General features: G+C 48.2%; 2 protein-coding genes across 4 annotated transcripts in view; one reads left to right on the top strand and one right to left on the bottom strand.

The window, feature by feature from the left end:
• The first annotated feature begins 266 nt into the window (after positions 1-266).
• Sys1 (SYS1 golgi trafficking protein) overlaps positions 267-15586 on the top strand; it is a 38512-nt gene continuing 23192 nt past the window's right edge. For 2 of the 3 annotated variants that reach the window (XM_008835489.3, XM_029564236.1), the window contains exons 1-3: positions 267-423; positions 633-849; positions 3114-3181. In XM_008835489.3, the coding sequence (XP_008833711.1) occupies positions 688-849; positions 3114-3181 (230 nt within the window). In that variant the 5' untranslated portion in view covers positions 267-423; positions 633-687. Of the gene's footprint in view, positions 424-632; positions 850-3113; positions 3182-4181; positions 5336-15586 lie in introns of those variants that run through there. The other variant, XM_008835422.3, reaches the window with a different exon arrangement.
• On the bottom strand, positions 8975-14942 carry Tp53tg5 (TP53 target 5). Its single transcript, XM_029564261.1, has 3 exons — positions 13910-14942; positions 13573-13703; positions 8975-12205 (listed from the first exon to the last, which is right to left on the bottom strand). The coding sequence occupies exons 1-3, from the start codon at positions 14063-14065 to the stop codon at positions 11743-11745; spliced, it is 750 nt and encodes a 249-aa protein (XP_029420121.1). The 5' UTR covers positions 14066-14942; the 3' UTR covers positions 8975-11742.

Raw genomic sequence — 15586 nt, forward strand, 5'->3', positions numbered from 1 at the left:
AAACGCCAAATAGTCATGCTTATCATCCCATTAACTCCTAGACTAGCCATCCCCTTCCCTCTACCCTAGGAACAGACACATTTCCACGCCCCCCCCCGCATCTAGAGGGCGCCCAAGATCCACGGCTTTGGTGCCTCACTTCCGTTTGCCTTCACCCTTCCTGGTGCGCATGTGTACAGGTTGTTTCCTGACTGCCCGAGTCCCTCTAGATGGCGCTGCCAAGCCCGCGCCTGGGTGATGTCAGCACCGCCCCCTCCGCCGCGGTCCCCGGAAATGCTTCCTTCCCACGCAGCTGCGGGCCGCTCTGCCTCTCTCGGCCGCCGGGGCATGTGCTCCATGGTCCCATCTGTCAGCGCGGTTTCGGGGGTCAGCCTCTGAGGCCGAACCACGCTCGGACGCTTGGAGCCTCAAGGCCGATCGCCGGTGAGTGAACCCGGGAGGAGCCTGTGTGGCGGCGGGGGTCTGCGGCTGCTGTGGACGGCTTCCCCCAGTCATTCCGGGAATGGGTCGGCCCTCCCTGTCCCATCACCGCCCTGCGTGGGCTCGCCCCTAGGTCCCAGGCCCTCCTCCCTGGCGGGGCGGCGTTGCCTAGGCGACGGCCGGCAGGCTGCAGCTCGGCTGTGTTCCCGCAGGTGGCGGGGCGGCCTCGGGCCCATGGCGTGGCGGTATTGACCGGCGCGGAGCGGCATGGCGGGCCAGTTCCGCAGCTACGTGTGGGACCCTTTGCTGATCCTGTCGCAGATCGTGCTCATGCAAACCGTCTACTACGGTTCGCTGGGCCTGTGGCTGGCGCTGGTGGACGCGCTGGTGCGAAGCACCCCTTCACTGGACCAGATGTTCGACGCCGAGGTAGGCGCGGGGCGGACGCGGGATGGAGTCCCACCGAGTGGGAGTTTGTTTCCTCTGAGCCCAGCATCCAGCTGGGCCACGTCCTCACTTGGGGCACCAGGGGAGGGATTCCAGAAGCCCCGTGTGTAAAATGGAATGGCAGAGAATAGCTAGGCCAGCGAGCCCACCGCAGGCGTGTCCAGCCCTTGGATATTGCAAAACAATGCTGTCATGTACAAAGTTCATGCTTTGAACTGTGTGATCGAGTTTCAAAAAAGGAAGTCATAGGGTTTTAAGTTTACGATTTTTAAAAAATGGTTTAATTATTATTTTTATTTCATGTGTATGGGTGCATGTATGTAAGTGCACTGGTGTGAGGTCAGAAGAGGGCATCAGATCCCCTGGAACTGGAATTATGGATGGTTGTTTGCCACCATGTGGGTGCTGGGATTCGAACCTGGGTCTTCTGCAAGAGCAGTCAGTGCCCTTAACCACTGAGCCGTTTCTCCAGCCCCTAAGTTTACCATTTTGTATTGGCCTCTACTCCTCTATCCTCCCCTGCATGTGGCCTGAGGACCGCAGGTTGGACACATGTGGCAGTGACAGGTGTTGCAGTAAACAGGTCTGTGTCCCAGGTAAACATGGTAAGTCTCCTTTCTGACACTCTGGGAAAGTAGCTTCACTTCTCTGAGCTCAGATTCTTAGGGCCCACACTAAGGAAAGGACATGGCGATACAGTAGGCTTGGATCAGACAGGTCTCTAAGATCCACTGTACTTGCTGTGATTCTTGGGGCAAATGTTACCTTTCCTGTGCACAGTATCATGAGATTTGTATTAGGTCATAAACTGTAGTACAAAGGGCCTGTCGAGGTTCAAACATACTAACTGATGGCCTGCAAAGATGGCCCAGCAGTTAAGTGTGTATGCTGTTCTTGAAGAGGACCTGAGTTCAGTTCCCACCATCCATGTCTGACCGCTCAGAACTGCCTATAATTGTAGCTCCTGGGGGCTCTGATACCTCTGGCCTCTGAGGGCACCTGCCCACCCATACATAGACATACAGACATACACATAATTTAAAAAATCTAAAAACAACAAACCTACTAGCTGAGGAAACGTGGACAAGTTGTTTCATCTTTTCTAACCTTTTCTTCTGGAAAAGTGGGCAGAATAATCCTGCCATGTCACCCTCAGCAAAGTGTTAGAAGTGGCCCAGGAATAAGAAAGCTTCATGAAGTGTGTGGAGGCCTAAGAGGTTGTTAGCTAGGAGAAGCAGCTGTGATGGTCGGCAGTGAGCCAAGTTCTTGGATCTAGGCGACCTGGGATTGAGTCCTTACTCTTGCTGCTAGGTCCTCGCATAGCTTTTGGGCAGGTGACTATCTGAAAAGTAGTGATAATATGATTATGGTTGTCAGAAGCCAAGCTGAAAGTGTGATAAAGATACACAGGGCTCTTAGGAACTTCCATCTTTCTTGTAAGGGCATGTGGAAATCATAGGCTTTCTTGCAGAGTGGTGTGGTATATGCAGCTGGGGTCCCAGCTTGGAGTTCAACAAACATTGTTTGAAAAGATGATATAATAAAGATTTTTAGTTCACAGCTCCTCAACTTTGCCATTATAGTGCGAAAGCAACCACAGACACTACATCAGAAAATAGTTGTGGAGGCTGAAGAGATGGCTCAGTGGTTAAGAGTACTTGCTGCTCTTGCAGAGGACTGGGGTCAGGTCCTAGCATCCATGTGACACCTCACAACCATCTCTTAACTCCAGTTCTAGGGGATCTGTTGTCCTCTTCTGATTTCTGGGGCACTGTACACATGTAGTGCACTTTATGTACATGCAGGCAAAACACTCATGCACATAAAATGAGAATAAACAAATCTTTAAATTGGCCTGTTTTTTAGAAAAGAAGAAAATAGTGGAGTGTGTTTCAATAAAACTTTATTTGCAAAGGCAAGTTCCTGACCTGTGGAGCCATGGTTTCTGAACATCCTTTTTGACCTGACTTGCTATTTACTGTATCACCTTGGGCAACTTAATTGTCTGAATTTTTATGTCTTCTTTTTAAAAATTAGAATAATCCCCACATACCATGAGGATCAAATGAGATACCATAATGGATGTGTGAAAGTACCATGTTGGAAATAGGCTTCTGTCCAGGTGCCAAGTATTGCCCCCTGTGCCCCGGGAAGTGTTTGTGCCTTAGCAGGATTGCTGGGATCCTGGAGCCTGGGCTCTGCCAAGTCACTTCTCCAGCATATTTCCCTTTGTGATTCCCCCTCAGATCCTGGGCTTTTCCACCCCTCCAGGCCGGCTCTCCATGATGTCCTTCATCCTCAACGCCCTCACCTGGTGAGTATCACCAGCTTTGCTGTCAGTCTCTTGGGGTCTGTCTGGGACTGACTTCCTGAATTGAACTACGAGACAGGCTGGTACCTTTTCTTGGGAAGGGTAAAATGAGTAGCGCTGCCTAGTTCTGTGGACTAACTCTATCATGGGACTCCTTTGTGGTTCTGACTCCACCTGACGGCTTCCGTCTCAGGTCACTCCCCTAATGTGATATGAGGTGAAGAAAGAATTAGATTGGGAATCAGGAGAATTAGGTTCTATTCTTCTTCCTGTGCCATTGGCTGAGTTACTTTCCTCTTCTCTGGGCCTAGGTTCCTTATGTATATACCAGCATTTGGACTAGGTAACATCTAAGGTCACTCTCGATCATTGCCCATCTTGTAGGAAGTATTTTAGCCTAGTGAACAAGATCTCAGACTTAAAAGCAATCTTACTTGACTTTGAATCTCCCCTTTACCACTAGTCTAGTGACTTTAAACAAGTTAATCTGTCTAAACTCCATTTTCCTCATCTGTTAAGTGGGGCTAATACTGTTATCTACCTCATAGTTGTAAAGTACTACATTAATTCACAGGAAGTACTTAAATAATGCCTTGTACGTTATGATTTTACAATGAAGGTTGAAAAAAGTCCACATGTCTAGCTGCTCTCGAGTAGTAGGAAAATGGATTGATTGACTGTGGTAAGATTTGCCTAGTTTCCAGTAGTTTTTGTATGCATTTTAGATAGATGATATATGCTTTGGGTACCCTGCCGATCTGTACCATTCCTGAGTTGCTTTTTGTCATCAGACTCATCTTTTTGTTCCCTGCTTTGTCAGATCCACTGATGCTATCTGCCAAGTCCCTCTAGGCATCTGATATAACCCTCGCTGCACACTTACCTTGCTTGCTCCTGAACACTGTGCTATCATCTATCATCCTAGCTGTCCCCATTCCCCCAGGTAACCTAATGTAAGGCCAGCACCACCCAGTGACAACACGCTGCTGTCCTCTCCCCACAGTGCCCTGGGCTTGCTGTACTTCATCCGGCGAGGAAAGCAGTGTCTGGATTTCACTGTCACTGTCCATTTCTTTCACCTCCTGGGCTGCTGGTTCTACAGCTCCCGTTTCCCCTCGGCGCTGACCTGGTGGCTGGTCCAAGCTGTGTGCATTGCACTCATGGCAGTCATCGGGGAGTACCTGTGTTTGCGGACGGAACTCAAGGAGATCCCCCTCAGCTCAGCCCCTAAATCCAATGTCTAGAATCGGGCCCCTCGGACACTCTAACTGGCACTTGGGCCCCCATCACCTTGGCTGCTGAGACCTCCAAATGAGGCCCAGCCCAGGTCGGAGAGGAACCCTGGAAATGTGAAGCCTGTTGGTGGAGAGATAGTGAGGCCCCGCCATGAAGGCAGGTAGCGGTCATGATCACAGCTGCAAGAATGGCCTCTGCTGAAGCCTTGATAATCTGGAAGCCTCATTGAGGGTGTAACAGATTTGGAGCGCTGTCACTCTTGAGCCATCATACTGTTACCAGCCTGTTGTTTTAAAAAAGAAAAAAAAAATCAAGGATATCGGATTGAAGCAAACCCTCTTCTCACCATCCGTCTACCCCAGGACAGCTGGCGCCTTTGCCATGTTGCCAGACCACAGTAATTCTGTTTGGAGAAACACATGATTTCTGGGTTCATAGCCACAGAAAGAGATGTAGGTGCAAAGTACTAGGCTGCTGACAGAGGACGGCAGATGGAGGCATCAAACACAAGAAAAATGCACAGCCTATGGCTCACACGTGTAGGTGCATCCAAGAACCCATGACTAACTTGTCTAATTTCCCTCTACCAAATCTCTACCCTGCTGCTGGATCTCAGCACAGCAGGCCACAGGACCCAGAGAAAAGGCAGCATCCCTTCTAGCCTTAGCCTCATAATAAAAGCCACTACTTGCCATCTAGGCATGAGCAGGTACCCCACTTGACCTCAGTTATGGCAGGAGTTTCTTTTTCCTGTCTTTGAAATTCTGTGGTGGGGACGGTATGATGGGTACCCAACTTTCCAGTCCAAACTGTGCTGATAGTGCTCATGGAGACAGGAATTTGAAGCTAAGGCTAGGATTTTCCTGTGAGGGGCTTGCAGCTGTCCTTCCTATATACATAAATACAATATTTTCTAGAGTGCTCTCTGTACTGTACTTTGTGATACTGTCATTGGAACTGAGAGAGATCAATACAATTAGGCAAAAGACCTATAAAGCATTATGAGGGCACTTTCTCCTTTCCTAGGCCTGAGTTATTCCTCCATTAGGGTGAAATACAAAATGCCAGGCTAAATGTGGATCCCAGGACCTGGGAGGCAGAGGCAGGATGATCATGAGTTTGAGGCCAACCTTATATAGTGAAATCCTGTCTCACGAAACAGCAAAGGGGCTGGAGAGATGACTCAGCAGTTAAGAGCACTGGCTGCTCTTGCAGAGGACCCAGGTTTGGTTCCCAGTATCCATATGGCGGCTAACTACTGTCCATAATTCCAGTTCCAGGGGAATCTGACTCCCTCTTCTGACCTCCGCAGACATTGCGCGACACTGGTACACTTATATACATGCAAGGATACACTCATACACATAAAATAACAAAAAATAAAAGCAAAATCTGTATCTCACACCTCCGCCTGCAGCTACCTTTCCAAAGCCTTAGGTAAAGCTGCCACTTTTCCCACTTGTGGTTCCTGAGCACGTGCGGTAGAGCGCACCAGCCCTGACCCTCTCCATTGAAGCAGCCAGTTTTTTGCTTTTGGAAATTGACCAGTACAGCTGTGTGGTACAGCTGTAGATGAGTTTTGCCTCCTCCCTAGGGGGCCTGTCTAGCCTCTTGGCTGTCTGCCCTGTAGAGTAGGGAGTCAAGGCTGATGGGATGAAAGTGCTTGTAGAGAGGCTAGAAGTGAGCTACAGCGATGCCCCTTGGTAACTTGGAGCTGTGGCTACACTGACTGCAGGGTCTAGGTCCAGCTGTATGGGTGAATTATCCCCCTAGACACCACAAACTTCAGTTCTGTGGAGGGCTTCAGGAAATTCAGTGTAGCTGTTGTCTTCCTTGAGCAGTGGTGTCTGTTGCTCCAGGTGAAACACTTTTTTCTGCGGACCTTCTGTAATGACAAATGTCCCTCCAATGTTAATTTGATATTTGGAAATTGCAGAAACTCAAAGCAACCGAGGTCCGTGTTGTGCCCCCCCGCCCCCATACAGTGACCAAGTGGAGTGACAATTGACAACAAAAATTAAGGTGACCTCCCAAGGGCATGGAGACTGGCAGATCCTGAGCACTTGCTGGCCAGCTGGCCTAGCTAAAATGGTGAGCTTCCAGTTCAGTGATAGACCCTGTCTCAAGGCAGAACGGCAGAGTCAGGAAGACACCTGGATGTCCTGCTCTGGGTTCCACATGCACCACACACACATACACCACATACAACTCTTGTGACCTTCATGAGAGTTGCACAATTTCTGAAGCAACAGAATAGTTTCTAGAAGTGAGTTCCAAAGAAGAATGCAATGGAAGTCACATTTTCTCATTTTAATAATAAGTAACATCCATTGGGTGCTTAACCAGTGTCCATCCAGCAGTGGGTCAAAGGCTTTTTCTCTTCTCATATAATCTTCATAACAGCCCTCTGAAGTAGAAGATACCATCATCCTTAGTTTACAGATGGGGAAACAGGAATTTGCTCACAGCTATGTGTAAGGAACTGTCAGTGTAAGAACTTGGGCTCCAGTGGTGTCGTCCACTGGATGTACACGTTCTGATTGGTTTAACAGTATCGCCTTATAATCATACCTTTTTATCCTGTATTTGTCTAAATATTAAGGTTGAATAGTACTTTATAAACATTACTAGCTATTCAAGAAAAATGGATTGGTAGTATGCTAAATAGGACACAGATTTCCAAGTGACGGTAGAAATGTAGCTAGTGTCTTGATTTCCAAAGGCTGCTATCTAGATCAGAACCTGCCTTCAGCCTCCTTTTGAGTGAATGCACCTCTTTCTGGAGATCTGAAGTCTTGACTCTGTCCCTCCCTTCACCCTGCCAATCACCTTAATTCAGGCCATTTGAAGAGAAATGTGGAGACTTGTGTAATCGGTGCTCAGAATAGTTTATAACCTCAAAAGTTAAGAAAAAAAGGGAAGTCTAGCTCAGAGGACACCTCTGAGCTCTCATTGTAGACAGCCCTGTCCAAACTGATTCGATGGAAGCTAGAATGATAGCTGACCAAACATCTTGAGGGAGGAGGTTTGGAGGAGACCCGTCCTAAGTCCTGAAGGGCACATAGCAAAAAAAGGCCCCCTGGAAGCTGTCAGACTCCTTCCTCTGTGGCTCTGAGGTCAGGCAGTACCAGAGGTCAGTCAGTGCTCTGCCCTGAACCTGCAGCCCAAAGAGCATCATGCCCCAGGGCATGAGACTTGATTGTCAGGGGAGGTGGATTTAGGGTACAGGAGTCCCAGAAATCAAAAACTGTATCTTATAGGAAAGTGGTAGAAGGTGACGAAAACAGCAGCGAGGCAGAAAGGAGTTAAGGAAGCCTGGTCCTGGCCTGGCAGTTCCTGGGAAGTCAGGGGGAATGACAGGGCGGCGCTGGAGGACTGGGGAAGCCACAGCACAGTACAGGGTTAAGCCCTGAAACCCTCGCTCAGCCTACTTCATCTCACCCCACCCCGGCTGCCTTGTTTGTAAAATAAGGATAACCGTGCAGTCATCCCTTAGTATCTACAGGAGATCGGTTATAGGAGCATCTGTAGATGCTCATGTCCTTTGTATAAAATAGTATAGTAAATAAGATAATAAAATGAATTCAGGTGTGACGGCTGGTGCTTGTAATCTCAGGAGGTGGAAACTTTGGCAGGAGAATTGCTGAGTTTGAGGCCAGTTTGGCTAGAATGAGAGTATCTCAACCTATGCCCCCCCTCCACCAAAAAATAGAGTCTAGTATTTCCATAGAACTATATCCATTTTTCCATACTTCAAATGATATCTAGAGTACTTTAGATGCCTAATACAATGTAAATGTGTTTATGTATGGCTATAACATATTGTTTAGGGAGTAGTGGGAACAATCTGCACATGATCAATATGGATGAAGGTGGGGTTTTTGTTTGTTTTTTTTTCCTCACGCATTTTCCATTTCCAGCTGGTTGAATCTAAGGGTGCAGAATTCATGGATGCAGAACGCAGGGCTATGGAGGGCAGATTGTACTTACCTCTTTGGATCATTGTGAGGATTTAATGAGATGTCATCATCACCAAGAATTAAGCTCCTGTCATGCCCTGCAAAATGGTTCATGTATATTCTCACTGAATTCTCAGAGATAGGAACCACTATTTCCTTTGTTTTGCAGACAAAGAAACTGAAGATTGAGGAGTTAATCATTTACCCCAACACCACACAACTGATAAAGCTAGGCCTCAACTGCCTGAACTGTCTCACCTGTTCACATTCCAGTTGTCTGAGTAGTCTTGATGGAGACAGTTGGGTTGTGTTTGAGGAAGGCCTAAAGGTTTAGCACCCCACAAACTATCTTAATCTACATAAGCCTAATTCATTTCACACCTTTTACAATAGATATTAGTGTCCATATTTTTAAAAAATATATTTTAAAAAATGTTTTATGTGTATGGATATATTGCCTGCATGTAAGTGCACCCTTGTGCAATGCCATCAGATACCCTGGAACTAGATTTAAGGACAGTTGTTAGCTGCCATGTGGGTGCTGGGACTCAAACCCAGGTCCTCTGCAAGACCAGACAGTGCTTTTAACTGCTGAGCCATCTCTCCAGCCCCCAGAGTCCCCATTTTTTTAAATGAATGAAATTGGGGCTGGGATGTGACTCTGTGGTGGTAGATTGCTTACTTGCACGTGCAGTGCCCTGGATTTGATCCCTAGCACAAAAAAGGAAACAGGTTCAAAAGTCCTGTGGCTTATTAAAAGTTACTCAGTACAAGCTCACATTGAGTTTAAAAACCCACTCCACCCCACCTTTCCCCAGTTAACTGTTAGGAAGCCATTTCTGGGGTAATCTCTCCTCAGAAAAGGATCTTACCAAACCCAGATGCGCCTCAGACCAAAGTGGTTAGATAAAGGGAAAGTGGGTGGTGGCAAGATCTAAGCTGTGAGACTGTGGGAGGCAGGTTGGTGCCAGAGTCAGGGGCCTGGGAATAAGGCTGGAAGTTCTGCTGGGAGTCACTCGTGTCCTCTACCTGTGCCCTTGTTTCCCTGGGAATTTGAATCTCACCCTCTGTACACAGGCCTCACTACACTGAGTGGCATGCTTGTAGGCATCCCAAACCAAGAAGTTGCCAGGCTTATCCTGGCCCACCCCATTGGGGCCTCTACTTGGGACTCTCTCTGTTTAGGCTTCCACAAAGAGCATGCTACTGGCCACCTGCTGATGGTTTGCTAAGGACAGTTCACTACACAAGTTGAACAGAAGCTTGGGAAGGGAAATTGAGTAAAGGTGGTTTTCTAAGTTGATGGGAACCAAAATGGAGACCACTGGGGAAAAAAGCTGGAGTGCAAGCTGGGAGGCAGCTGGAAAAGGAGTGTCTGGGGTGTCTGGAGAGTAGTAGGAGTAGTGGCATTCATGCTTAGATGGCCCTGGGCTCTGCCCATGGGAAGGAGCACACAGTAGGGGCAATAGCCTCCCCAAGGCTGAACAGCAACAGTGTGGTGTGGATACCCCTGGTGCCAACCTTGGCTCTGCCTGGCCCATGGCCCTTGGGCTGCCCTTACAATACAGATGGCAAGTGCCAGGCACTAGTAGGGAGGAGCAGTGAAGGGTAGGTTAAGGGGTTGTCTTCCATCCTCCCTCTCCCAAGTGATACCTCTTTGTGACTACCCTGCCTCTCCAGAAGGGCTCTGTGACCCTGCTCTCTGCCCCAGGGGCTCAATGGCTGGGCAGCTCACCTGAGGGCACACACTCAGCAGCCAGGCTCAGGGGAATATAAAGAGGGTTATAGTCTTCATCCAAAGAAAATTGGGTTCCCTTGGCCTCTCTTCCCAACTGTGTATACAAGGCCCTATAGCTCCTGATAGAGGGTGACCCAGACCAGATGAAGTTAACCACTTGGGGTTGGGGTTGAAAGATGACATGCTATGTCACACCTGAGCAATAGGACACGGTGCCAGCTCCCTGCCTGACCTGGTGTTTTTCCAAGATCTGTGACCAAAGTTGGGCCAGATTAGACGGGATCCATGATCTGTGACCCAGGAGGCCCATTTACTGACACCATACACTCGATAATCAGTGGTGAGGTGGATTCTGGGATTGTCCTACCTGCCAGTCAAGCTCTCCATGTGACTTTCTTCTCTTGGGGAAATGGAGTGGAAAAGAAGCCAGGAGACCTAGGGGTAGTTTTTGTTCCCGTGATTCCTATCTGAGAGAGCCTGGGTAGATCATTTGCTAGTACAAGGTTCCCCCTCTCCTTGGCTCACAGGGCCATTGTGAGGCACTCTACACCTAGGAAACAACAGATGGTCTCTGACTTCATAGAGGAAGTGTGCACTGCTTGAGGAAACCAGCTTTCTAGTGGGTGAGGGGCTCTAGCCAGCTAGATCAGAGGGGTAGAGGGTTCCCGCTTCCTAGATTCTCTGTTCTGGTTTTAGAATGACCTTAGCAACCTGGGGATGGGGCCTGCATAGCCCTAAGTCATAACATACACTCCCTACTTCCCCCGGTGCCCCTTTCCTCCATACTTATGTGCTTGACAACTTTAGACAGGCAGAGTCAGTGGTAGCATCGTTCAGTGCCATATGGACAATTTTATTTGTAGACTCCTAAATTTCCTGCCTATTCCCTCCTGTTCAACTGATTGCAGGGTCTCTACTGTTCTCTCCTTACACTTCAGGTTCCCATCCAGGGTCACACCACCTGTGAACAGAGATCTGTGTTAGTCGCTAAAATCACCCCCAGAGGGCGCTGTTGTTTGGTGAACAAGCACAGGGTCAACACTGGTTTCTGGGCAGGTTGGAGATGCTGGTTTTCCCAAAGGGAAACCCTTTAAGCTGGACCTCTGGAGTCAGTCACCCCCCTCCTTTCCTGAGAACCTTTTCGCCCATAGAAGGAATATAGAGTTGATTTGGTCTAAGAGAAAATGGGATGCAGCAAAGTCCAACATAGCCACTTCCCTCCTCCCATATTTGGAATGCCCTACGCCCTCTTAAGAATCTGACTGACTGTGAGATTCAGAGCTTTAGCAGTTCCCACCCCTCTTGAAGCCTCCAGGTAATGAGATGACACACATTGGGACCCACACTTTGATGCATCTTCTTCCCTAGAGCGCGAGTCAGTCCTGAGATGCATCCTCAGCCCAGCTCCCACTCTGCTATGTGGCCCACACAATGGCTTCCTTTCTCTGGGCACGAAGGCAGGGCCTCTCAGTACTGCCAAAGACAGCCCTCAAGACTCAAGATCTTAAGCACTGGCTCTAGGGCCCAGCCTTGAGCCTGGCTGGGGCGTGGGGGCGGGGGAGGTCTGCGTCTCACCCTGCCCTGACAGTGGTATGGTCACACCCACCTTGTATGGATGGTGTACAGACAACTCAAAGTGACATAGAGCAGAAACGTGTGCAGGAGCGTTTGACCCAGCGTAGGGTAGAGGATCTGCACAGGACCCTTGGCCCCGGGAGGTGGACACGTGTGGGCAGCCCCTCAAACCAGAACAATTGGTTTGCACCCTGCTGCTTCATGTCCCCCATGGGAGTTCTGTGGTGATAGGTCTTCAGGAAGACAACTTGGGGGCTCTTAGTCCGTTGTTTCTTCTTCTGGGCGCTAGTGCTCAGGTCACGGCCCTTTGGTCTTCTGGGAACCTTAGGTGGAACCTTCTTTTTGCGTGGCACTGATGCACGAGGCCCCTTTGATCTCTCCTTGGGCTTCCACTCATCGGTCCTTTTCTCCTTAGGTTCTCCTATGACTTCTTTCTTAGACTCTATTTTCTTCTCAAAGGATGTAGTCTCCTGGAACTTTTCATTGTTTGGTTTCACTTTCTTGCAAGCATTATTGTCCCTGACAGGGAGAAAAGAAAGACCATTAGCTGAGCAGGGCTAAGGTCCCTAGCCCCATCTTGAGACAGTTGCTATGTCGCCACTTCAGGGGAGCTTGTCAAGAAAGGTAGACCGAAGAGGAACTTCTCCACACCCAGAGGCTAGTGCCTGGCAGTAGAGGACGTGATGTGAGAAGCTGGGAGGAGAAAAGGCATGTAGAGTAGTTAGGGAGCCTAGGGGTGTATGCTGTTGGCACATGCCACGATGTTGGGCTTCTGTCTGTCAATTGAGAGGGTGCACAGTCCAGTGTTCCTTTCAAATGATAGTCTAAGAAACCACTGGGTTCTGAGGCGATGTCTCCAGTACCCTCACCAATCCTGGTATAGGGTACAGGGTGAGGGTGAGATACCCCTCATGTGATTAGGTTTGGGGATAGGTATTTAAAGAGAAGAAGTTCATGGGACCATGCGATCCTGGTATTTCTGGTTCTGGGCTTTCTGGTTGCCTGGGAGGCCAGATCAGAGAAAGAAACCTTGAGAAGGAGTTAACAACTTTTACATGCTGAAAGACTTTCAGGTGTGTCTGCATCAGATTGAGCCCTGCAAAGCCCCCGTCCTAGCTCATCTTAGCTAGAGATAGTAATGGTCATTGGGTGCTCACTTGTCAAGCTCAGAATCCTCACCACTCTGCCAATTAGGAGTCTGTGAAGCAGTAGTAGTTTGTAGAGCAGAGTCCTTGGAGACAGACATACTAGGTTCAGAGCATGTGGATTAGGGTAAGAAATTTAGACTCTCAGAGCCTGAATCTCCATAATTATAAAATTAGGGCAATGCCATGTACCTAGGATTGTTGTGAAAAATAAACTAAATGAGGAGATGCATGTAAAGGTGCTGAACATAGTAGCTGGCATTAACAGGTGCTTATGTAAATGCTCCCAAAATCCTAGTGTGACCCATGGGGAAATTTGACTCTGAGCAAGATGTACACATCTTCAGTCTTCAAAGGACAGTCTGCAAGTGAACCCCTGGGACAGGCTGCTAGGAAGGGGAGGGCTAGGAAGCCCCACACAAACACACTCCACACCCTAGCTATGCGTAGGCCCTTTACTACATGATTATGACCATATAGGTACAGTTTTGCTCTCAGGAAGGAGTGACTTCAAATCCCCCTCTGTCACTTATCAGTTAACTGAGCTAAATCATTCATCTCTCCAGTCGCTGTCTCTTATCAGTAAAATAATTCCCATAAACACCTGCTGCACAGAGCCTTTGTGTAAAGTAGACTACTGTAATTTAAATCCTCACCACAATGCCTATTCCCAGGAAAGACAGCTATTGGGTGTGTGTATGGGGTGGGGGTGGGGATGCTCAGAAGTGGGTGGAAGCTCACCCAGAGGAGATTTGGAAGATCTTTGCAACTCTGAGCATTGAATTCCAGCACCTTCTGGCCAGGCTATGCAGTTCTTGGACCTGGCCATTTGAGTTCTTGAGTAGCTTCAAGAGGGACAAGTTTCTTAACACCTGCCAGGGTCAAGAAACCAGAAAATTAGAGGCTCCAGCTCTCTTGGGATAGCCTTCCATTCCCTGCCTGTGGCTCAATTCAGCTCAGCTCAGGGCTGAGTCTGCTGAGTCTGCTGGCTCTTGTGGGTCACTGGGCCCAGCAACTGGAGTAGCTCTTCAGGGAGAGTTTGGCTCCCTTAGGCTGCAGCTAAAATGGAGCATCTCACCATTTTAAGTCGGTTCTGCCCAAATAGTTTGCTGACAAGCTGCTGCTTCTTGTCCTGTAGTTTCTCATCTTGCGCCTGAGGGATAGAGAGAGAGGGAGGGGCAGCATTGGAGGAGTCCCCCATGCCTTTACTGTGCCTCTCCATTTGGCTGAGCATGGTTTGACCAACCCTGTGCTGGCAGTTTTGCCACTTTGATTTGGGAGCAAAACTGAGATCACATTAACTCTCCTGCCCTCCCTTTACCATTATCTTTCCTTTTCCACAAGCCTAGAAGGACTCTGTCCTTGGTATGGCTGGGTTCTTTGGTAAGGTTCCTTCTCTGGGGATTACTCAGTCTCTATTTCAAAGACTGACCTTGGAAGTCATTCTATTCTTGGGCTTCTTCCTTGTAGATGGGCTCATGCTAGGACTATAGGAACAAGCCTGGGTGGGCCCAGCACTGCCTGTACCCTGCCTGTCACAGTTCAGCCAGCACTTGGGCTGAGCAGCAAATGATGGTGCTGAAGCTGACAGGCAGAGAGCTGTGACATCACTGAAATGTATGACAGCAGCAGGGCTGGGTTTCCAGAAAGTAAGCATTGGGCAGGGGTGGAGGGCCGAGGGGCAGAAAGCCACGTTCATCTGTGGAGAAACACATAGTAGGTTATTGATAGGCAGCAGTATATACTGTCACAACCTCCCAGTGAGATAAGATGGTCCCCTCTTTTTAAATGAAGAACTAAGATTCAGAAAGGTTAAATAGTTAAGCCAAGCCACATGGCTAGTTGGTGGTAGAGCTGGGAATGTGACCTAGGTCTGAGAAGTCTGTCCATGGAAACAGGAGTTCCAAAGCTGCTCCTCAGTTTAGTCACATCACATACTGACTGGGCATCTGCTTCGTGCGAGGTGCTTTTCTAAGCACTAGACTAAAATGAGCTTACTACATTCAGATGAGATCGGGCAATTCAGGGTTACCACCTGAACTGGTATGGCTATAGACTGGTTACAGTCTAATGGGTTATGTTTAGATTTTCAGTTCCTGAAACAGTATGTATGTTCATTATAAATTTTACTGATAGAAATCTTCAAATAATAAAATCTTATTATACTGTTATAAACTTCGTTAGTCAATTACTATTTTGGGTTTTATTGTTTAAAGATTTTATTTGTCTCTGTGTGTGTCTGTGTGTATCTGTGCCTGTGCCTGGGTCTGTTTGGGTATAGGTGCCCTCAGAGGCCAGAAGAGGGTATCAGATTCCCTGGAGCTGGAGTTATAGGCAATTAGTTATGATCTGCCCAACATGGGTGTTAGTAACCAAACTTGGGTCCTCTACAAGACAGCAAGTGCTTTTCACTGCTGAGCCAGGTCTCCAGTGCCTATTTTGTTTTTGAAATGATTGTCTTACTGTGTTACCCAGGCTAGCCCTCAAGCTCAGCATCTTCCCATCTTAGTTTCCTCAGCTGTTGGAATACAGGCATGTGCCACCTGCCCATTGTAGCCAATACATATAGTACTTTTCTTGAATTTTCCCTCAATCAATAGCCAGCACATAGTTATAATGTCTAAACAAATGTGGTCCCACCATAAGTGTTGCTATCTGCCTTCCTCCTGAATAGTGAGAAGAAAATGAAGTTTCATTCATTCGCTGGTGTCCTAACTGGCTTTGGCTGAAATGGACCTGTTTTTGAATAGTGGAA

This window comes from Nannospalax galili, unplaced genomic scaffold (assembly GCF_000622305.1).
Source record: "Nannospalax galili isolate Female #2095 unplaced genomic scaffold, S.galili_v1.0 scaffold1090, whole genome shotgun sequence".
NCBI classification, from domain to species: domain Eukaryota; kingdom Metazoa; phylum Chordata; class Mammalia; order Rodentia; family Spalacidae; genus Nannospalax; species Nannospalax galili.